This window comes from Pan troglodytes, chromosome 23 (assembly GCF_028858775.2).
Source record: "Pan troglodytes isolate AG18354 chromosome 23, NHGRI_mPanTro3-v2.0_pri, whole genome shotgun sequence".
In the NCBI taxonomy this organism is placed as follows: Eukaryota; Metazoa; Chordata; class Mammalia; order Primates; family Hominidae; genus Pan; species Pan troglodytes.
Genome location: NC_086016.1, coordinates 30,912,420 through 30,935,445, shown reverse-complemented (window position 1 = coordinate 30,935,445; position 23,026 = coordinate 30,912,420). Strand labels below are relative to the sequence as shown.

The window sequence follows — 23,026 nt, the reverse complement described above, 5'->3', positions numbered from 1 at the left end:
TAAAGATGCACCTGTAAGATTCTGCCTGTTCAGACAGTAAGTGTTCAATGTGGGACCTTAAAGTCATTCCTGCTTATTTGGCTCTGGAAAGGTCAAGTGGGAAGTAAAGAAACCAAAAGTTGGCTAGGTGTGGTGGCTCACACCTGTAATACCAGCACTTGGAGTGGCTGAGGTGGGAAGATCACTTGAGCCCAGAGTTCAAGACCAGCTTGGGCAACACAGTGAGACGCTAATTCAAACCATGAATGAATGAATGAATGAATGAATGAAAAAAAGAAACCAAAAGTCAGCAATTCAGCATCATATTTTGTCATACTGCTACTGCTCCATCAAACATATAGGAAGATGGTCTGGCAGCCATTCTATATTCCCTTAGGGCAAAAACATGTCTCATGAGGTTTGTTCAAAGTATTAATATTACAGGTGTGGGTGACAGCATTAATTTCTTGGTCCCCTTCAAAATGTCAGAGGCTCTATCAGTGTCCAACCAATAGTGGGGTCCAATTTTCTCCCACTTTGCAACATAATGTCTTCACATCCTAAACAAATTTGTATTTCATAGAAATTTCAGAATTCATCAAATCCATTTTTTTTTTAATTTGGAAACTAGGACCTAGAAAAACTAACCCGGCTTCTCCAAAGTGTCACAGTAAAGTAGTGAGTTTATCTTGAGGACCAGACACCAGAGCTGCCGAATCATATCTCCATGCCATTTTTACTAACTCCCTGTACCTTCTTAGGGAGGTTCAACTGTTCAAGTGCTTACCACCAAGTAGTATTTGCAAGCACTACGATATACCCAGTGTTTAGCTGAAAGCTGTCTGAAGCAAGCTGAATAGTCAATCGGCCCTGTTCTATTATGTACGTAGACCAAAAGTACTTTATTGCCTGGGCATCAGCAAGTACAGTCTCAAGGCCAGAATACAGCTTTATAACCAAAAAAAATCATTAATGGCTACCACAGCCTCTGATTCTTTAAACTGAGGGCCAAAGAAGAGGCATGTATTTTACAAAAACAAATTTCTATTCCATGTTAAGACTGTGAAAACCAACATAAAGTCTCTGGCAATATAAAATCTGACAAGTAACAGATCTCTCAAACCTAGATTTTTTTAATGCAGTCAACTATTAAACAAAATGTTTGGTTTATAATTAGTTTTAACTCCTAAGAAAGCATTAAGAATGTTCAGCTATATCTAACATTTCTGTCATATTTCAATAGTTTTAAAATATGGGATATTTTAGGCCGGACATGGTAGTTCATGCCTGTAATCCCAGCACTTTGGGAGGCCGAGGCAGGTGGATCACTTGAGGGCAAGAGTTTGAGATGAGCCTGGCCAACATGGTGAAACCCCGTCTCCACTAAAAATACAAAAAAAAATAGCTGGGCGCAGTGGCACGCACCTTTAATCCCAGCTACTAGGAAGGCCAAGGCAGGAGAATCGCTTGAACCCAGGAGGGGGGAGGTTGCAGTGAGCCAAGATTGCGTCACTGCACTCCAGCCTGGGCGACAGACCAAGGCTCCGTCTCAAAAATAAATAAATAAATAAATAAAGTATGTGATATTTTGAAAAGCAGAAAATAGTTATACTTACAAAAAACAGCTAAGAAAAAGCAGAATAAGGCGAGTGTCGTGGTGTGTGCCTACAGTTCCAGCTACTTGGGAGGCTGAGGAAGGAGATCACTTGAGCCCAGTGTTTGAGACCAGCCTGAGCAACACAGTGAGAGTCCACATCCCCAAAAAGCAAAATAAATCTAAAGGGAATAGGTAATTTCCCCACACATCTAATAATTCCACTATAAAATGCAAATAAAGTTTAACACCTGGGTTCTGCGCTCTGACCTCCAACAACATGATTTAGACTAAGTTATTTCATGCCTGTAGGTCCACTTTCTAAATAGAGATCACTGATAATTAAGTCCCAAAGATAATATGATAGCACGCTTCTGGGCATTAGACATCCAAATGTCTCATCCCACTGCCTCCCAAGGCCTCAACTTCTCCATTTGTAAATTAAAGATGGTTAACTTTTTAAGCCTATAGTTTCTATACTTTAAACTTTTTATTTATTTATTTTAGCATCTATAATAACATCTTAAGAGAGAACCGCAAAAGATAAAAGCAAAAAGTTTCCTGTGTTATCCACAGTAATCCTAAGGCAATAAAGAACATAAATATTTTCTGTTCAGTGGGCCTCACTGCAACCTCCGCCTCCTGGGTTCAAGCAATTCTCCTGCCTCAGCCCCCCGAGTAGCTGGGACTACAGGCGCGCACCACCACACCCGGCTGACTTTTGTATTTTTAAGAGAGAAGAGGTTTCACCATGTTGGCCAGGTTGGTCTCAAACTACTGATCTGAGGTGATCTGCCTGCCTCGGCCTCCCAAAGTGCTAGGATTACAGGCATGAGCCACCGCACCCGACCTAGTGATTTTTAAATTAAGGGAACTTTCAAATTTAATGTTTTATGAATCTATGTATCAACAAGTTTAGAAAATCCAAAGTGTCCAATGGCAAAAAGAATCATACACAAAGTTAAAAGACAAAGGATAAATTTGAAGAAAACATTCCTTAATAAAGATTTCCTGGCAGGACGTGGTGGCTCACGAGTATAATCCCAGCACTTTGGGAGGCCGAGGCCACTTTGGGAGGCCGAGGCGGGCGGATCACAAGGTCAGGAGATAGAGACCATCCTGGCTAACAGGGTGAAACCCTGCCTTTACTAACAATGCAAAAAATTTGCCGGGCGTGGTGGCACGCACTGTAATCCCAGCTACTCGGGAGGCTGAGAGAATTGCTTGAACCCAGGAAGCAGAGGTTGCAGTGAACCCTGATCGTGCTACTGTACTGCAACCTAGGCAACAGAGCGAGGATACATCTCAAAAAAAAAAAAAAATTCCTATAAGAAAAAGATCAATAAGCCAATAGAAAATTTGCATAAACAGCCAGGAGCAGTGGCTCACGCCTGTAATCCCAGAACTTTGGGAGGCTGAGGCGGGTGGATCATGAGGTCAAGGAATCAAGACCATCCTGACCAACATGGTGAAACCCCGTCTCTACTAAAAATATAAAAATCAGCTGGGCCTGGAGGTGCAAGCCTGTGGTCCCAGCAACTCGCGAGGCTGAGGCAGGAGAATCACTTGAGCCCAGGAGGTGGAGGTTAAAGTGAGTCAAGATGGTGCCACTGCACTCCAGCCTGGTGGCAGAGCAAGAGTCCATCTCAAAAAAAAAAAAAAGAAAAGAAAAGAAAAGATGTCCAGTATCACTTATAATTAACAAATATAAATTAAATCAGCAATCTAAACTTCTTTAACCTTTTTAACTATAAAATTCTACAAACATAAAATTACATGAAACATACAGCTTAACAAATAATTACAAAACAAACAATGATGACAATATAATTTAAGATACAGAATAGGCCAGGCGCAGTGGCTCACGACTGTAATTCCAGCACTTTGGGAGGCCAGGGCCAGCAGGCGAGCGAATCACAAGGTCAGGAGACTGAGACCATCCTGGCTAACATGGTGAAACCCCGTCTGTACCAAAGATACAAAAAATTATCACACGCCTGTAGTCCCAGCTACATGGGAGGCTGAGGCAGGAGAATCACTTGAACCCGGGAGGCAGAGGTTGTGCCGAGGGAGCCAAGATTGCGCCACTGCACTCCAGCCTGGACAACAGAGCAAGATGCCGTCTCAAAAAAAAAAAAAAAAAAAAGCTACAGTATACTGGCCAGGCACAGTAGCTCACGCCTGTAATCCTAGCACTTTGGAAGGCCAAGGCGGGCAGATTACTTGAAGTCACGAGTTTTAGACCAGCCTGGCCAACATGACACAACCCTTTCTCTATTAAAAATACAAAAAATTGGTTGGGTGCGGTGGCTCACGCCTGTAATCCCAGTACTTTGGGAGGCCAAGGCGAGAGGATCATCTGAGGTCGGAAGTTCCAGACCAGCCTGACCAAAATGCAGAAACCCCATCTCTACTAAAAATGCAAAATTAGCCAAGCATGGAGGCACATGCCTGTAATCCCAGCTATTCAGGAGGCTGAGGCAGGAGAACTGCTTGAAGCTGGGAGGGAGAGGTTGTGCTGAGCTGAGATTGCACCACTGCGCTCCAGCCTGGGCAACAAGAGCGAAACTCCGTCTCAAAAAAAAAAAAAAATTAGCTGGGCATGGTGGCACGCGCCTGTAATCCCAGCTACTTGGGAGGATGAGGCAGGAGAATCGCTTGAACCTGAGACAGAGGTGACAGTGAGCTGAGCCTGCGCTACTGCACTCCAGCCTGAGCAACAGAGCAAAACTCCAGGGAAAAAAAAAAAAAGAAAAGATATACAATACTGCCAGCATCCCAAAATGGTAATCTAGTCTTGCTCTGTCGCCTAGGATGGAGTGCAGTGGCACAATCTTGACTCACTGTAACCTCTGCCTTCTCCTCGTGCCTCAGTCTCTGGAGTGGCTGGGATCACAGGGGCGCACCACCACACCAGCTATTTCTTTGTATTTAGTAGAGACAGGGTTTCACCATTTTGGCCAGGCTGGTCTTGAACTCCTGGGCTCAAGCAATCCACCCACCCTGGCCTCCCCAAGTGCTGGGATTACAGGCATGAGGCACCACACCGGATGCCAAATCAGGACTTTAATGTGGATGCCTAATGATCCTAATAGTCCCAATTTACACTCCTACCCATATTTAAGAGTTCCTGGTGCTTCACACGCATCCCAACATCTGGAGGTAGAGTGTCATCTCATTGTGGCTTTAATACACATTTCCCTAAAGACTAATGAGGTTGAACGCTTTTTTATTTGGTTGTTCATGGATATTATCTTTGGGAAACCTTTTTACTTTTCTTTTTTTGAGACAGAGTCTCACTTTGTCACCCAGGATGGAGTGCGGTAGGACGATCTCGGCTCACTGCAACCTCTGCTGCCCCGGTTCAAACGATTCTCCTGCCTCAGCCTCCCGAGTAGCTGGGATTACAGACACCTGCCACTGCACCTGGCTAATTTTTGTATTTTTAGCAGAGACAGGGTTTCATCATATTGGTCAGGCTGGTCTTGAACTCCTGACCTCGTGATCCACCTGCCTCGGCTTCCCAAAGTGCTGGGATTACAGGTGTGAGCCACCGCGCCCGGCCTTACTTCTTTTTCTATTAGACTGTTTATGAGATATAATTTTTCATCTATTAGTTGGGCAGCAATCCCGAAGTTTAAAAACACACTTGTGTTCAGAGAATGTTAATGGGCATATAAATTGGCAAAAACTCATGTTCAAAATTTAAAATGCACACACTTTAAGACCCAGCAATTCCACATCAAGGAAATCATTCATATACTTCCAAACATATACAAAGAACTTCAAAAGAATGGTCAGGGTAGATTGTAATAGCAAAAGATTAGAAATAATTTAGAAATGCATCAATAGGAAATTGGTTAATTATCTATACCAAGTCCTACGATAGAATTCCACACAACTACTTTCTTTTGTTTTTTTGAGACAGAGTCTCACTCTACTGCCCAGGCTGGAGTGCAATGGCGCAATCTTGGCTCACTGCAACCTCCACCTCCCGGGTTCAAGTGATTCTCCTGCCTCAGCCTCCTGAGTAGCTGGCATTACAGTCGCGCACCACTACCCATGGCTAATTTTTGTATTTTAATAGAGATGGGGTTTCACCATGCTGGCCAGGCTGGTCTCAAACTCCTGACCTCCTGATCTGCCCTTCTCAGCCTCCCAAAGTGCTGGGATTACAGGTGTGAGCCACCACGCCTGGCCTCCACTCAACTATTGAAAGAGAAATTACGTAAACCTCTCTCTATGTGCTGATACGCAACAAGCTACAGAAGAGTAAAATGAAAAGATCAATGTGTTGCACAGTGTGAACCATATCTTCCTACAAATGTAAAAACACAGCCACTGCACTCCAGCCTGACAGAATGAGGCCTTGTCTCAAAAAAGAAAAAAAGAAAGAAAAAAAAAAAACACTTGTGAACTTGGTAAATTTTTAGATTATCTTCTAAAGGAGACAATGAAAACAGGTAAGGGGGTTGTCTCTGGTGGGGAAAACTAGGGGTGTGGAGTAAAAGATTTTGTAATACAGCCTGGGGTGACGGTTCATACCTGTAATCCCAGAGTTGGGAGGACTGCTTGAGGCCAGAAGTTCATGACCAGACTGGGCAACATAGTGAGACACCATCTCTACAAAAAATTTTTTAAAAAATTAGCCGAGCCTGGTGGCACAAGTCTGTAGTCTCAGCTGTTCAGGAGGCTGAAGCTGAGGGATCATTTGAGCCCAAGGAGTTTGAGGCTGCAGTGAGCTGTGATCACACAACTGCACTCCAGCTTGGGTGACAGAGCCCCTGACTTTAAAAAAAAAAAAAAAAAAAAAAAGACTTTTCAGGCCGGGGCGGCTCAGGCCTGTAATCTCAGCACTTTGGGAGGCCGAGGCGGGCGGATCATGAAGTCAGAAGATCAAGACCACCCTGGCTAACACGGTGAAACCCCGTCTCTACTAAAAAAAAAAAAATTGCCAGGCGTGGTGGCGGGCGCCTGTAGTCCCAGCTACTCGGGAGGCTGAGGCAGGAGAATGGCATGAACCCGGGAGGCGGAGATTGCAGTGAGCCCACGTAGCGCCACTGCACTCCAGCCTGGGCGACAGAGGCAGACTCCGTCTCAAAAAAAAAAAAAAAAAAACCACAAAACTTTTCAATATGTATCCTTTAAATTATTTTACTTTGTGCATGTAATATTAACATGGCTCAAAATCCAAATATTACAACTTGTTATAGAGCGAAAAGTTTCCCTCTGACCTGTCTGCCTGCCACTGTTACTTTCTCTAAAAGACAACCAATGTCACTAATTTCTGTGTCTCTTTCCAGAGACACTCATCTAATGTTTCACCTTTTCACTTAAGTAATTTAGACTATAACAGGGGTTCAACTAACGGTGACCACAGAGTGAATAAACAACCACTGAAACTTACTCATCCTCCTCCTCCTCCTCTCGCTTGTGTTTCTTTTTACAGTGAACAGAAACACTGTTGAAACAAACAAAAATCAGTCAATTAAGAAATGTACTCGAGCTTGTGGTTTCAGTATCCTCTTTCTTGCTCCAATAATCTTGCTCATCCCCACATACCAAACGTCCCTTTCTGAGCCTAGTGGGATGGGTACAAATCACAGGTCAGTCGGGTAACGGTGGATTGCCCCGACAGAACTGGACAGTGAAATCTCAACTTGTCCTTTTGTTAACGTAATGGAAGACAGATTAGGGAGGACCAAACCAGGGAAACGTCCTCGGGGCAGGCGCTGTGTTAAGCACTTTATTTACATAATCTCACTAAGAGGACCCATTTCTGTCTCATGCTTGGCATACTTTGCAGATGAGACACTGAAAGTTGTCACTAACAGCGGCCGCGCCGGGGGGCACCCAGACCGAGTCGCCCAGGTTCCAACTGGAAAAGTCTCACTTCTCGGGGCCGCAGTCGAGCCGAGGTTCGGACCGGACTCCTGGGCTATGTGACCCCCGGTGACTTACAGTTAACGTCTCCGGGAATCAGTTTCTTCATCTGTAAACTGGGCTGCGAAGCTCCCGCGGAGGGCCGTGGGGAGGGAGAGTCAAAAAGCCCCGGCGCGGAGCCCGCGCCCCTGCCCGCGCCCGCCGCGAGGGGCGCCCAGCCTGCCCGCCCGCCCTGCGCCCTGCACCCGACGGGCTCCTCACCGTCCGCGCGCCGCACTCCCGGCGGGACTGCTAGGGACTGCGCGAGGTCCCGGCCGCGGGGCCAACTCGGCGCCGTCAGCCCCCGGCGGGAAGGCCCGGCCGGGGAAGGCCGGCTGCGGCGGCTGCAGGAAGTCCGAGCCGCCGCTCAGAGGGAGGCCGCTGAAGGGCCGGCCGAGCGCAGCCATAGCCGGCGAGACGAGGAGGCTGCGACGGCGGCCTCGGCCGCCCGCGTCCCCAGGCCCGGCAGCCGCAGCCACAGCTACTGCCGAAACCCGCCAGCCTCCGATCCCGCTCTCGACCCCACGTCACGCCTTCTAGAACCCTCCACCTCAGGCCGCTCGGGGGCATGCCGGGATTTGTTGTGTGTAGAGGGCCGCTGCCGCGAGGGATGCCGGGATTTGCAGTCCTTCCGGACTACAAGCAAAATGGCTGCTTCTCGACCTCTTAGCTGGGGCTTAGGGTGTCTCTGGCTGGCCAAGAGTATGACCTAGGTTCAAATCCTCACTCCGCAAGTTTCGTATCTCAGTTTCCACAGTAGTAAAATGAGATAATAATAGTACATATAATCATAGAGTTGATGTGCGGAATACATGAATTTAAACATCTAGAGCCAGGGCAGGGCGGTGGCTCACTCGTGTAATCCCAGCAATTTGGAAGGTGGAGGCAGGAGGATCTCTTGAGCCCGGGAGACCCTGTCTCAAAACAAAAACAATCTAGAGCCCTTAAAGCAGTGCCTGACATACAATACACGCTCATTATCAGTTATTAATATGTGACTCTATTAATAAAAATGTAACAATTTTAATACAAATGAAGTTGGTGGTGCCTTAGAACAGCATGGAAAATTAAGTAAAAACCTCAGCTGCTGGCTGGGGGCGGTGGCTCACGCCTGTAATCTTATCACTTTGGGAGGCCGAGGTGGGCGAATCACTTGAGGTCAGGAGTTCAAGACCAGCCTGGCCTACGTGGTGAAATCCCGTCTCTACCAAAAATATAAAAAATTAGCCAGGTGTGGTGGTGCGCGCCTGTAATCCCATGTACTCGGGAGGCTGAGGCAGGAGAATCGCTTGAACCCGGGAGGCGGAGGTTGCAGTGAGCCGAGATCGTGCCACTGCACTCCAGCCTGGGTGGCAGAGCGAGACTACGTCTCAAGAAACAAAACAAAACAAAACAAAAAAACACCTCAGTTGCGCGGCAAGGTGGCTCACGCCTGTGATCCCATCACTTTGGGAGGTCGGAGGTGGGAGGTGGGAGAATCGCTTGAGGCCAGGAGTCCATCCTAGGTCTAGCTTGACCCTATCTCAACAACAAAAAAATAACAATTAGCCCACTGTGGTAGTGCATGTCTGTAGTCCTAGCTACTGGGGAGGCTGAGGTGAGAGGATTGCTTGAGCCCATGAGTTTGAGGTTACAGTGGGCTATAATTACACCACTGCACTCTAGTCTGAGTGACAGAGCAAGACCGTGTCTCAAAAAAAAAAAAAAAAAAAAGTAAACTCAGGACTTAAACAAAAACAAAAGCCTCAGAGCACTTGCGACAGGTACTGGCAAGCCTTCCAGCCTCTTTGGGGCATTCAGAGGCAGCATCTCCTGCCTGGGGTTGGCAGATGGTCAACCCCCAATCACTGACTATGCCCTGTTTTTTCCATCTCACAACAGCACCACCATCCAATCGAAACTGCTTATGCCAATGTCAATGCCCTTCAGCCAAAGCACACACATGTACATAATTGAACAAAGAAAGGTTTATCTACTCATTCCAGTGAGGAAATTTCTCCCTTAGGAGGTGTTACAAAGGCTTTTTATAGGATTTGGGATTGTGTTAGACGTTTTGAGGGAAGGTTTTAAAAAACAGCTTTTGGCTGGGCTCAGTGGCTCACGCCTGTAATCCCAGCACTTTGGGAGGCCAAGGCAGGTGGATCACGAGGTCAGGAGAGCGAGACCATCCTGGCTAACACGGTGAAACCCCGTCTCTACTAAAAATACAAAAAAGGCCGGGTGCGGTGGCTCACGCCTGTAATCCCAGCACTTTGGGAGGCCAAGGCAGGTGGATCACGAGATCAGGAGATCGAGACCATCCTGGCTAACACGGTGAAACCCTGTCTCTACTAAAAATACAAAAAATTAGCCGGGCGTGGTGGTGGGCGCCTGTAGTTCCAGCTACTCGGGATGCTGAGGCAGGAGAATGGCGTGAACCCGAGAGGCGGAGCTTGCAGTGAGCCGAGATCATATCACTGCACTCCAGCCTGGGCGACGGAGCAAGACTCCGTCTCACAAAATAAATAAATAAATAAACAAATAAATAAATAAATACAAAAAATTAGCCGGGCGTGGTGGCGGGTGCCTGTAGTCCCAGCTACTTGGGAGGCTGAGGCAGGAGAATGGCGTGAACCCGGCAGGCGGAGCTTGCAGTGAGCAGAGATCACGCCACCGCACTCCAGCAAGGGAGACACAGCGAGACTCCCTCTCCAAAAAAAAAAAAGAACTTTTCGGCCAGGTGCAGTGGCTCACACCTGTAATCCCAGCACTTTGGGAGGCCGAGGCAGTGGGATCACAAGGTCAGGAGTTCAAGACCAGCCTTGTCAATATGGTGAAACCCTGTCTCTACTAAAAATACAAAAATTAGCCAGGCATGGTGGTGGGCGCCTGTAGTCCCGGCTACTCAGAAGGCTGAGGCAGGAGAATAGCTTGAGTCGGGGAGCCCAGGAGGCAGAGGTTGTAGTGAGCTGAGAGTCGAGATCCTGCCATTGCACTCCAGCCTGGGCGAAAGGGCAAGAGAAAGAAAAGGAAAGGAAAAAGAAAAGAAAGAAAACAGCTTTGCTCTGGAATTAATTCTGTCAGGAAGTGGGGATAAATTTGTGATTGGGTGTCCTTTTTTTTTTGAGACAGTGTCTCACTCTGTTGCCCAGACTGGAGTACAGTGGTGCTATCTTGGCTCACTGCAGCCTCTCCCTCCCAGGTTCAAGCAATTCTCGTGCCTCAGCCTCCTGAGTAGCTGGGATTACAGGTGTGTGCCACCTTACCTGGCTAATTTTTGTATTTTTAGTAGAGATGGGGTTTCACCATGTTGGCCAGGCTGGCCTCAAACTCCTGACTTCAAGTGATCTGCCGGCTGTGATTGGGTATCTTAACCAATCTTTTCTATAAGGTGTGAGGAATGAAGGAAAGCTCAACCTCTAACTGGTAAAGTAGCAACCGTCCTTCATATCAGTTAGGGTAGGGTGGTATTTAGAAATTTTTGTGGTTTGGACAATGTTTATGCTTTTGCCTGTATTTGGACAGGATTAAGTGAACTTGTTTTTGTCGTGATCCATGAAGTCAGAATAGCCTTGTTTGATAACGCTCTGTGAAATTTTTATGTTTAACAGGAGGACAATGAAGTCTAACAGTATTGTGTCTGGAATTTATTCTTTCCGGTTGGTTCTTGGTCTTCCCAACTTCAAGAACGAAGCCATGGACCTTTGCGGTGAATGTTACAGCTCTTAAAGATGGTGCGTCTGCAGTTCGTTCCTTCAGATGTTCAAATGTGTCCGGAGTTTCTTCCTTCCGGTGGGTGCGTGGTCTCGCTGACTTCAGAAGAGAACCTGCAGACCTTCACAGTGAGTGTTACAGCTCTTAAAGGTGGCCTGTCCGGAGTTGTTTGTTCTGCCAGGTGCGTTTGTGATCTTGCTGACTTCAGGAATGAAGCCACAGATCCTCGTGGTGGGTGTTATGGCTCATGAAGGCAGAGCAAACCCAGAGTGGGCAGCAGCAAGATTTACTGTGAACAGTGAAAGAACAAACCTTCTACAGTGTGAAAGGGAACACGAACAGGTTGTTGCTGCTATCTCAAGTGGCCAGCTTTTATTCCCTTATTTGGTCTTGCCCACATCCTGCTGATTGGTCCATTTTACAGAGTGCTGATTGGTCCATTTTACTGAGCGCTGATTGGTCCATTTTACAGAGTGCTAATTGGTGCGTTTTTACAGAGTGCTGATTGGTGCATTTACAATCCTTTAGCTAGACACAGAGCACTGATTGGTGCATTTACAATCCTTTGGCTAGACACAAAAGTTCTCCAAGTCCTCACTGGTCAGAAGCTCAGCTGGCTTCACCTCCCAGTATCAAGGAAGTTTCCTCTGTCAGAAGATACTTTTCTCTTTCTGACCAAAAACCAAGGCATCACCATGAATGCCTCTCTTTTGTTCACACCCATATCTAGTCAGTTAGCAAGTTCTATGGACTTTACTTGCAAAATGCTTCCAGATTCTCCCCATTCCTCTCTAACTCTATTGCCATTGTGATGATCCAAGAGAAAACTAACAAACCCCCTTTGCCAAGATAATGGATTGGGTTTCAGTTTTCTTAATGACATTTACAATTCAATTTTGCATTCTTAAAGTAAAATCCTGCTTAACTGGATATAAAAGATACTCTCCTGGGCAATTTCTACAAATGGCCACCTCATTCCTTACCTTAAAAAATATCCTTTTTTCCAGGCTTGGCTACCAAATAGTCTTGTTGACTCTGGGGTTTAGGGGAAAAAAAAAAAAAAAGTAAAAAATATTTTTCCAGGCTGGGTGTGGTGGCTCACATCTGAAATTCCAGCACTTTGGGAGGCTGATGTGGCTTGAAGCCAGAAGTTCAAGACAAGCCTGGGGAATATAGCAAGACCCAGTCTCCAAAAAAAATAAAACCTAAAAAATTAGCCAGGCATGATGGTGCATGCCTGTTGTCCTAGCTACTACTGAGGCTGAGACAGGGGGATTGCTTGAGCCCAGTAGTTCAAGGTTGCAGGACACCATGATCATGCCACTGTACTTCAGCCTGGGTGAGAGGGCAAAGCTCTGTCTCAAAAAAACAAAAACGATACTTCCAGATGATCCTACGTATAAATATAAATACATACATATATATATATATATATATTTTTTTTTTAGACGGAGTCTCGCTCTGTCACCCAGGCTGGAGTGCAGTGGCGCGATATCGGCTCACTGTGGGCTCCGCCTCCCGGGTTCACGCCATTCTCCTGCCTCAGCCTCCTGAGTAGCTGGGACTACAGGCGCCCGCCACCACACCTAGCTAATTTTTTGTATTTTTTTTTTAGTAGAGATGGGGTTTCACCATGTTAGCCAGGATGGTCTTGATCTCCTGACCTTGTGATCCGCCCACCTCGGCCTCCCAAAGTGCTGGGGTTACAGGCGTGAGCCACCGCGCCCGGCCATAAATATATATTTATAAAAAGAGAGTCATGGCCGGGCGTGGTGGCTCACGCCTGTAATCCTAGCACTTTGGGAAGTCAAGGTGGATGGATCACCTGAGGTCAGGAGTTCGCGACCAGCCTGGCCAACATGGTGAAACCCTGTGTCTACTAAAAATACAAAAATCAGCCAGGTGTGGTGGTGGGCAACTATAATCCCAGCTCCTCGGGAGGCTGAGCAGGACACTCGCTGGAACCCGGGAGGCAGAGGTTGCAGTGAGCCGAGATCGTGTCACTGCACTCCAGCCTGAGCAAGAAGAGCGAGATTCCGTCTCAAAAAATAATAAAAATAAAAAATAAATAAAAATAAGAGAGTCATACTCCATATTATTCTGAAATTTGCTTTCCTACCTAATTATATTTCTTGAATATCTATCTAAATTCATTCTTTCATTCTTTTTTTAATCACATGGCAGAAAGAGAAGGAGAGAGGGAAGGAAGGAGAGAGGAGGGAGAGAGAATGAGAGTGAAAGCCAGAGAGCCAGAGAGAGAGAGAAGAGAGGAAGCATGGGGTGTGGTGTAGAGACACCTTTGGCAGGCCCCAGCCCTGAGCTCCTCGGAGGGGAGGCACACACAACCATTGTTTTCATTCTTTAATTCAAAATTTTTTTTTTTGAGATGGAGTCTCACTCTGTCACCTAGGCTGGAGTGCAGTCGCTCGATCTCTGCTCACTGCAACCTCCGCCTCTGGGGTTCAAGCGATTCTCCTGCCTCAGCCTCCTGAGTAGCTGGGACTACAGGTGCCTGCCACCACGCCTTTCTAATTTTTATATTTTTAGTGGAGACGGGGTTTCACCATGTTGGCCAGGCTGGTCTCGAACTCCTGACTTCAGGTGATCTGACCGCCTTGGCCTCCTAAAGTGCTGGGATTACAGGCGTCCGCCACTGCACCCGGCCATAATTCATAATTCTATACTAAGTTATACCCCTTATCAGTCAATGTACTATAATTAATAATTTATTAGGTGCTTTCTATTTTCAAGGGCTCTTTACTCAGATTAAGTATTCCTCACAACTCTGTGAATTGGATGATTTTCCTACCTCCATTTTACAGATAAGAAAATTGAGGCAAGTTATGGTCCCCAATTCCCTCAGCTATATGTGAACTAGCCAGTGCCAAACCCCAGATCTGAGACCCTAGATCCTGCCCTAAACTTGTAGGGTCTGCTCATCTCATTGAATTCTGTGGAAGAAAGGGCTATGGGGAATCAATTTGAAAGACTCACTACAGTGTGTCTGAGACCTTGGAGCTTAAGACCCCAGAAGCATAAGTCAGAGGACTGTAGTTAGTTGTCCCCTCCATTACCCTGGGGAGAGCAGCTACAGAATTTGACAGTGGCCTCTAAGAGCCCCTCCTCTTTTTTTTTTTTCTTTTTTCATTTTTTGAGACAAAGTCTCACTGTGTCACCCACGCTGGACTGCAGTGGTGCTCACTGCAACCTCCGCCTCCCAGGCTGAAGCAATTCTCCTGCCTCAGCCTACCGAGTAGCTGGGACTGCAGGTGCACACCACCATGCCTGGCTAATTTTTGTTTTTGTTTTTGTTTGAGACAGAGTTTTGCTCTTGTAGCCCAGGCTGGAGTGCAATGGCACAATCTCAGCTCACTGCAACCTCCGCTTCCCAGGTTCAAGTGATTCTTCTGCCTCAGCCTCCTGAGTAGCTGGGATTACAGACATGTGCCACCACAGCTGGCTAATTTTTTGTCTTTTTAGTAGAGATGGGGTTTCACCATATTGCCCAGGCTGGTCTCAAACTTCTGACCTCAAGTGATCCATCTGCCTCAGCCTCTTTAAGTGCTGGGATTACAGGCGTAAGCCACCGTACCCGGTCAAATTTTTGTATGTTTAATAGAGACAGGGTTTTGCCATATTGGCCAGGCTGGTCTTGAACTCCTGACCTCAAGTGATCCACCTGCCTTGGCCTTCCAAAGTGGTGGGATTACAGGTATGAGCCACTGCGCCTGGACCCACCTTTTTCTTAGTGATTGTCCAACCCTGCCTCTTTGATGTTACTTCCAGCGCACATCTCATAGGGTTGGTGGGTCAGAGACATACAGACACTCAGACAATCCTTTCATGACTCCTTTTTCCTTGGTGGTTAATCTCCACTGTTCCCCCCTACCTTTTTTTAAAACAATGTTTTCTGGTTATAAAATGAACACAGCTTCTTAGAAAGTTAGTGGTGGGGCTGATAAAAGTATAGAAAAGCAAATAAAAATCACTTAATACCATCCAGCAGGAAACTCCATTATGACTATCCAGGGAGGTTGGGGCTGCAGTGAGCTGTGACTGCACTACTGCACTCCAGCTTGAGTGACAGAGCAAGAGCTTGTCTCAAAAAAAAAAAAAAAAAAAAAAAAAGCCAGGGCCGGTGGGGAGGCGAGTGAGTAATTTGCCTACATAATAGTTATTAACTGGTAGAACTTAAGAAACAACCTTAGCGGCCAGGCACGGTGGCTCATGCTTGTAATCCCAGCACTTTGGGAGGCTGAGGTGGGCAGATCACTTTAGGTCAGGAGTATAAGACCAGCCTGGCCAACATAGTGAAGCCCTGTCTGTACCAAAAAAATACAAAAATTAGTTGGGCGTGGTGGCGCACGCCTGTAGTCCCAGCTTCTTAGGAGACTGAGGCAGGAGAACCACTTGAACCCAGGAGACAGAAGTTGCAGTGAGCTGAGTTCGTGCCACTCTACTGCAGCCTGGGTGACACAGCAAGACTCCATCTGAAAAAAAGAAACAATCCTAGCAAGCAAGTCAGGTAAATAATAGCAGAGTACTAAGCTTTATCCCCTCTGAAAGAAACACATGATACCAAACTGTTCATGGCAATGATCCATGAGGGGTGGGGTTGTCAGAAGTTATCACCTCAAGTGATCTGCCCTCCTCGGCCTCCGAAAGGGCTGGGATTACAGGTGTGAGCCACCGTGCCCGGCCAACCCCTTGGTATTGAGTCTATCTATGCTTCCTTACAGACAACATTTTCACGTGTTGTCACAACTTGTTGCTAGGGGAATTATGGGCGTCTGATGTGACTCCACTGGAAGAAGACCCTTGGAAGCTTGCATCTGATTTGTATCAGACTGTGCCAGGAGACTTTTCCTTGTGTTGATTTCATTTTGTACCCTTTTGCTATAATAAGTTATAGCCATGAGGCTGGGCATGGTGGCTCATGCCTGTAATCCCAGCACTTTGGGAGGCCGAGGCGGGTGGATCACGAGATCAGGAGATTGAGACCATCCTGGCTAACACGGTGAAACCCCGTCTCTACTAAAAATACAAAAAATTAGCGGGCGTGGTGGCGGGCGCCTGTAGCCCCAGCTACTCAGGAGGCTGAGGCAGGAGAATGGCGTGAATCCAGGAGGCAGAGCTTGCAGTGAGCTGAGATCGTGCCACTGCACTCCAGCCTGGGCGACAGAGCGAGACTGCGTCTCAAAAAAAAAAAAAAAAAAGTTATAGCCATGAGTAGAACCATATACTGAGTCCTGTGAGATCTCCTGGCAAATCGTCATAACTCGGGGTGGTTTGGGGGACACCTGACATAGTTTCTCTCTGCTTGTCTGGATTCTGTTCCTCCTCTTCCCTTCTTCTTTAGTTACCACACCTGGAAATGATCCCTCCCTAGACCCAGTGAGGCTGTATGCACGGGCTTTGGACATAGGGACTCCTAACAAATCTTACCTCTCCATGGCATGGCACAGGCCCTGGTAAATGGCACTTCTCGTTATGAATTGCTTAACCCCATTGGCTGGTACTTAATCTTGGTGAGTTCAGCCCTGTAAGAGCACAGGCTTTGCAGATAGATGGGTTTAAATACTCTTACTTTTGTTTTTCTAATTTTCTTTTTTACATTAAAAAAAATATTGAGACGTGGCCGGGCACAGTGGCTAACACCCGTAATCCCAGCACTTTGGGAGGCTGAGGCAGGCGGATGGCTTGAGACCGGGAGTTCGAGACCAGCCTGTGCAACATGGAGAAAACCCATCTCTACTAAAAATACAAAAATTAGCTAGGCGTGGTGGTGGGTGCCTATAATCCCAGCTACTTGGGAGACTGAGGCAGGAGAATCACTTGAACCTGGGATGCTGCAGTACGCTTAGATCACGCCATTGCACTACAGCCTGGGCAACAGAGCGAGACTATCTAAAAAAAAAAAAAAAAAAAAAAAAAGAACTTGAGATGGGGTCTTGCTATGTTGCCCAGGCTTGTCTCTAACTCCTGGCCTGAAGTGATCCACCTACCACGGCCTCCCAAAGTGCTGGTATTACAGGCATGAGCCACCTCGCTTGGCTAACTCTTACCTTCTTGAAGTGTGTTTCTTCATCTGTAAAGTGAGTCAAATTGGGCTTATTTTGATGGAATCAGGCAAAATACTACACATGTTCCCTGGCATACGGTAACTGTGAAGCAAATGGGAACTTTTTTTTTTCCAGGCAGGGTCTTGCTCTGTTGCCCAGGCTGGAGTACAGTGGCATGTTCATAGCACACTGCAGCCTCAAACTCCTGGGCTCAAGCAATCTTCCCACTTCAGTAGCTGGGACCATAGGCTGCCAACAGACCCGGCTAATTTTTAACACTTTTTGTAGAGATGGGGTCTCACTATGTTGCCCAGGCTGGTCTTGAACTCCTGGGCTAAAGTGATCCTCCCACTTGGCCTCCCAAAGTGCTGGGATTACAGGTGTGAGCCACCATACCCAGTCCAGAACCTTTTTTTTTTAAATGGAGTCTCACTCTGTTGCCAGGTTGGAGTTCAGTGGTGTGATCTCAGCTCACTGCAACCTCCACCTCCCAGGTTCAAGTGATTCTCCTGCCTCAGCCTCCCAAGTAGCTGGGATTACAGGCACACGCCACCATGCCTGGCTAATTTTTGTATTTTTAGCAGAGACGAGGTTTCACCATGTTGGCCAAGCTGGTCTCGAACTCCTGACCTCAAGTGATCCACCCGCTTCTGCCTCCCAAAGTTCTGGGATTACAGGCGTAAGCCACCACACCTGGCCCAGCCCAGAAGTTTTATTATTGTTTTTTTTTTGGTGAAAAGTGATTTCCCCAATGTACAGGAAGCATCTGACTGTTCTCTCTCAGGGCTAAGTGGTCTCTTACATAAAGTAGGTGCTTGGAATTTTGTTGAAAGAATGTATTTATGGTGCAATGAAAGGCATGATTTTGTTTCCCAATAAAAATAATAAAAGTAGTAATTATAATTGAAAGTAAAAGAAAGTATTATCTCTGAGTTCCATGTGCCATGCACCATGCTAAGCAATTTGCATAGATAATTTATTTCACTTGATCTTCACAATGACACTGTGAGATAGGTACTATTATTACCCTTTTAAAGATAAGGAGGCCATGTCCAGGCACAGTGGCTCATGCCTGTAATCCCAACACTTTGAGAGGCCACCAAGGCGGGCAGATCACTAGAGCTCATGAGTTTGAGACCAGCCTGGGCAACATGGCAAAACCCTGTCTCTACAAAAAGTACAAAAATTAGCCAAGCGTGGTGGTGCATGCCTGTAGTCCCAGATACTTGGAAGGCTGAGGAAGAAGGATGGCTTGAGCCTGGGAAGTGGAGGTTGCAGTGAGCCGAGATCATGCCACTGTGCTCCAGATCGGGCAACAGAGCCAGACGTTGTCTTAAATAAGTAAATAAGATGAGGACGCTGGGCATGGTGGCTCACCCCTGTATTCCCAGCACTTTGGGAGGCCAAGGTGGGTAGATAGCTTTAGCCCAGGAGTTCGAGACCAGCCTGGGCAATGTAGAGAGACCCCATTTCTACAAAAAATTAAAAAATTAGCCAGGCATGGTGGTGCCCACCTGTGGTTCCAACTACTTGGGAGGTTGAGGTGGGAGGATTGGTTGAGCCTGGGAGGTTAAGGCTGCAGTGAGCTGAGATGGCACCACTGCACTCCAGCATGGATGACAGAGCCACACCCTTTCTCAAAAACAAACAAACAAAATACAGATGACGGTGTTACCGGGGGTCCTTGCTCCCAGAGCTCCCAAGATGGTGGCGGGCCACTTCCAAGATGGTGGCGGGCCACTTCCAAGATGGTGGCCGGCCACTTCCAAGATGGTGGCCGGCCACTTCCAAGATGGTGGCAAGCCTCGTGTTCTCTGACCTGGGGTTCTTGGCCTCAGGGATTCCAAGGAATGGAATCTTGGGCCATGCGGTGAGTGTTATAGCTCTATTAGAAGTTGTGGGTCATGGAAGAGAGCCGTGGAACCCAGTGACTAGTGTTCAGCTCGATTAGGACGAACCCAGGCACTTAGCTGTGCAGGAACAATGAAAAGCCTTTAGCCCGATCGGGAGCGGCAATGGGCGCCCTGCTGTATCAGGAGCACAGAGGACACCCTGCTGGATCCGGAGGGATGGAAGTCAGCGACGGAGGCAAAACAGCAGTGGTGGATGGAAAGCTCAGCTCGAGTTGCAACAAACATGGACCAGAAGAGTGCAGTTGCAAGATTCAATAGAGTGAAATAAAGTGAAAACAGAGCTCCCATATAAGGGGAGGGGACCCAAAGGGGGTTGCTGTTGCCGGTTCGAATGCCTGGGTTTATATCCGGATCCTTGTCCCTCCTGCTGTGCTCTCAGGCAATAGATGATTGGCTATTTCTTTACCCGTTTTTGCCTAATTAGCATTTTAGTGAGCTCTCTGATTGGTCGGGTGTGAGCTAAGTTGCAAGCCCGGTGTTTAAAGGTGGATGTGGTCACCTTCCCAGCTAGGTTTAGGGATTCTTAGTCAGCCTAGGAAATCCAGCTAGTCCTGTCTCTCAACAGCAGCCAGGCGCAGTGGCTCATGCCTGTAATTCCAGCATTTTGGAAGGCTGAGGTGGGCGGATCACGAGGTCAGGAGATGGAGACCAGTCCAGCCAACATGGTGAAACCCCGTCTCTACTAAAAATACATTAAAAAAAAAAAAATCAGTCGGGTGTAGTGGCGGGCGCCTGTAATCCCAGCTACTTAGTAGGCTTAGGCAGGAAATAGCTTGAACCCGGGAGGTGGAGGTTGCAGTGAACCAAGATGGCGCTACTGCACTCCAGCCTGGGCGACAGAGCGAGACTCCATCTTGAAAAAAAAAAAATACAGATGGAAAATAAGTAGGGGAGCTGGGACTTAAACCCAAGTATTAGGTAGCTTAAATAACAGCAATTTATTTTCTCACAGTTTTGGAGGCTGCAGTCCAAGCTCAAGGTGCCAGCATGGTCAATTTCAGTTTCTCTTCCTGTCTTGTAGAATCTTAATTACTTCCTTAGAGGCGCCAGAACTGCAACGTATGAATTTTGGGGGACAAAATCATTCAGTTCACAACACGAGCACTGTCTGACACCAAACTCTGGACGACATAGTCACAAATTAGTTGAAACCTCTGATTTGTTCTGACACTATATTGGGAACTGTGTGTGTGTGTGCCTGTGTGTGTGTGTTGGGGGTGGCGGACAGGGGGTGCTTCACTTGCTTCAATTGTTGGTCTGAAACTTTAAACCAAATTGGGCTGCCAACTTTTCAGCCGTCTATTAGCATACCTCCCACAGGGCTTTGTTAGGGAACACTTGAAAGGGTTCCTGGATTTAGAATTGCAGTTAAACTTCAGATGAGAAGGGAAATAATTTGGAAGAGAGGGGAGAAAAAAGTAAACCCACTCACCTCAGAAGCCATGACTCAGAAATAATGTCTTTTTAATTTATTCCCCAAGTCAGACATGGTTTGTTGGGAGGCCCTGCAGCCTTTCCAGCTGATGGTAACAGGTAAGGGAAAGTTTCTTTGAAGTTCCTCCAAAGATGTGGCAATGTTGATCTGATTTGTTTTTGTGGTCAGATTGTTTTGGTCCTGATGATTGTTCTGAAGAAGGAATGAAGATTGTCTACACAAGTATTTCAAACCCTCCTTTCATTTCCTCCTTTTTTTTGCAGAAGCACCCAATTAAATGAGGACATATGCTTGCACTGTAATTATTTACTTAAAGGACTCCTGGTGTGTTTTCAGACAAGTAATTCATTCTCCTAGTATATTGTGAGGGGGTGGAATTGTACTGATATTCCCAAGTATCATTAAGCCCGACAGCTGCTGTGGTTACTTTGCCTTCTAAAGATCAGTGAATTATAAAATGTTAACTGAATATAACTGGTTCGGTATTCACAAGATACACATTTTTCAACAAGGATAAGAAACTGGGATAGTGGCTCATGCCTGTAATCCCAGCAGTTTGGGAGGCTGAGGCGGGTGGAACACCTGAGGTCAGGAGTTCGAGACCAGCCTGGCCAACATGGTGAAACCCCGACTCTACTAAAAATACTAAAAAATGTCCAGGCATGGTGGCAGGTGCCTGTAATCCCAGCTACTTGGGAGGCTGAGGCAGGAGAATCACTTGAACCCCGGAGGTGGAGGTTGCAGTGAGCTGAGATCGTGTTATTACACTCCAGCCTGGGTGAAAATAGCAAGATTCTGTCTCAAAAAAAAAAAAAAAAAAAAAAGAAACTGCAAAGGAGCTACAGTTTCAAGTTCTTGGAGTAGTATTTAAACTTTGGTTCAGACTCCCTGTCTTTTTTCCAATTATAAACAGGCAATTATCTCCAGAGTTAAAATGTTGTTTCTTGGAATTTTTTTATTTTTATTTTTATTTTTATTTTTGAGACAGAGTCTTGCTCTGTCGCCTAGGCTGGAGTGCAGTGGTACGATCTCAGCTGACTGCAACCTCCACCTCCCGGGTTCAATCGATTCTCCTGCCTCAGCCTCCCAAGTAGCTGGGATTACAGGCATGCACCACCACACCTGGCTAATTTTTTTTATTTTTATTTTTAGTAGAGACGGGGTTTTTCCATGCTGGTCAGGCTGGTCTTGAACTCCCAACCTCAGGTGATCCGCCTGCCTCGGTCTTCCAAAGTGCTGGGATTACAGGCATGAGCCACTGCGCCCGGCCTTGCTGGAATTTTTAAATCAGAATTTTCTGTTTGCTATTCAAATTTTCCCTGATCCAGAGACTTTTTAAGTGTTTTTTTGTTTGTTTTTCTGGAAAGGGATCAATAACTTAAACTGAATTTCCAAAGATACAGAAGGGGAAGTAGAGATGCACTGGGCTGAATTAGAAGAGCATGGAAATAGTGACAAGTGCATCAACTGTCCAGAGAGTAACACAACTGCTCCACTCCACTAAGATGGAGCAGAAAATGTGGTTAGTGCTTAATACCAGATTAATTCTTTTTTTTTTTTTTTTTTTTAAGATGGAGTTTTTTGCTCTTGTTGCCCAGGCTGGAGTGCAGTGGTGCAATCTCGGCTCCCTGCAACCTCCGCCTCCCGGGTTCAAGCGATTCTCCTGCCTCAGCCTCCTGAGTAGCTGGGATTACAGGCGCGCACGACCATGCCCAGCTAATTTTTTGTATTTTCAGTAGGGACAGGGTTTCATCATGTTGGCCAGGCTGGTCTCGAACTCCTGACCTCAGGTAATCTATCCGCCTCGGCCTCCCAAAGTGCAGGGATTACAGGCATGAGCCACCACGCCTGGCCTAATACCAGATTAATTCTTTATAATATTATCTACAATTTGAAATTTAGACCAAAGAGACCCTTAGGCAGCCTTGCTTGTTAGCAAACAGAATGCCCCAAGGCCACAGTACCAAAGGGGACTACCTATCTTAGGGAGGAGGATCATGCCATTAGAAAGTTGTGGCTCTTGGGCAGAGGTTGGCAGAGCCATGGCCAAATCTGGCTCATCACCTGTTTTGTAAAGTTTGACTGGCACACAGCCCTGTCCATTTGTTTTCATATTGTCTATGCTGATTTTGTGTCACAATGGCAGAACAGCAGTTACAACAGAGACCACATAGTCCAGCAGTCCCCAGCCTTTTTGGCACCAGGAAGTGGTTTCATGGAAGACTGTTTTTCCATGGATGGGGACGGTGCCGGAGGATGGTTTTGGGATGAAACTATTCCACTTCAGATCATCAGGCATTAGATTCTCACAAGGAGCATGCAACTTAGAACCCTCACATGTGCAGTTCACAATAGGGTTCATGTTCCTTTGAGAATCTAAGGCCATAGCGGATCTGACAGGAAACGGAGCTCAGGCGGTAATGCTTGT

The 23,026-nt window shown here is 46.7% G+C and overlaps 1 protein-coding gene across 7 annotated transcripts in view; it reads right to left on the bottom strand.

The window, feature by feature from the left end:
• The window catches only part of CCDC117 (coiled-coil domain containing 117), a 72,744-nt gene extending 64,634 nt beyond the window's left edge, over positions 1-8,110 (bottom strand). For 3 of the 7 annotated variants that reach the window (XR_001712615.3, XR_001712614.4, XM_009438080.4), the window contains exons 1-2: positions 7,718-8,089; positions 6,981-7,034 (exon numbers count right to left, since the gene is read on the bottom strand). Coding sequence is in view for 3 of the 7 variants with exons in the window: in XM_009438080.4 (XP_009436355.1) it covers positions 6,981-7,034; positions 7,718-7,902 (239 nt within the window). In the remaining 4 variants the exon portion in view is untranslated. Of the gene's footprint in view, positions 1-6,118; positions 6,192-6,980; positions 7,035-7,534; positions 7,657-7,717 lie in introns of those variants that run through there. The other 4 variants (XM_001172845.7, XM_009438081.5, XM_003317158.6 and 1 more) reach the window with 4 other exon arrangements.
• Positions 8,111-23,026: the final 14,916 nt, after the last annotated feature.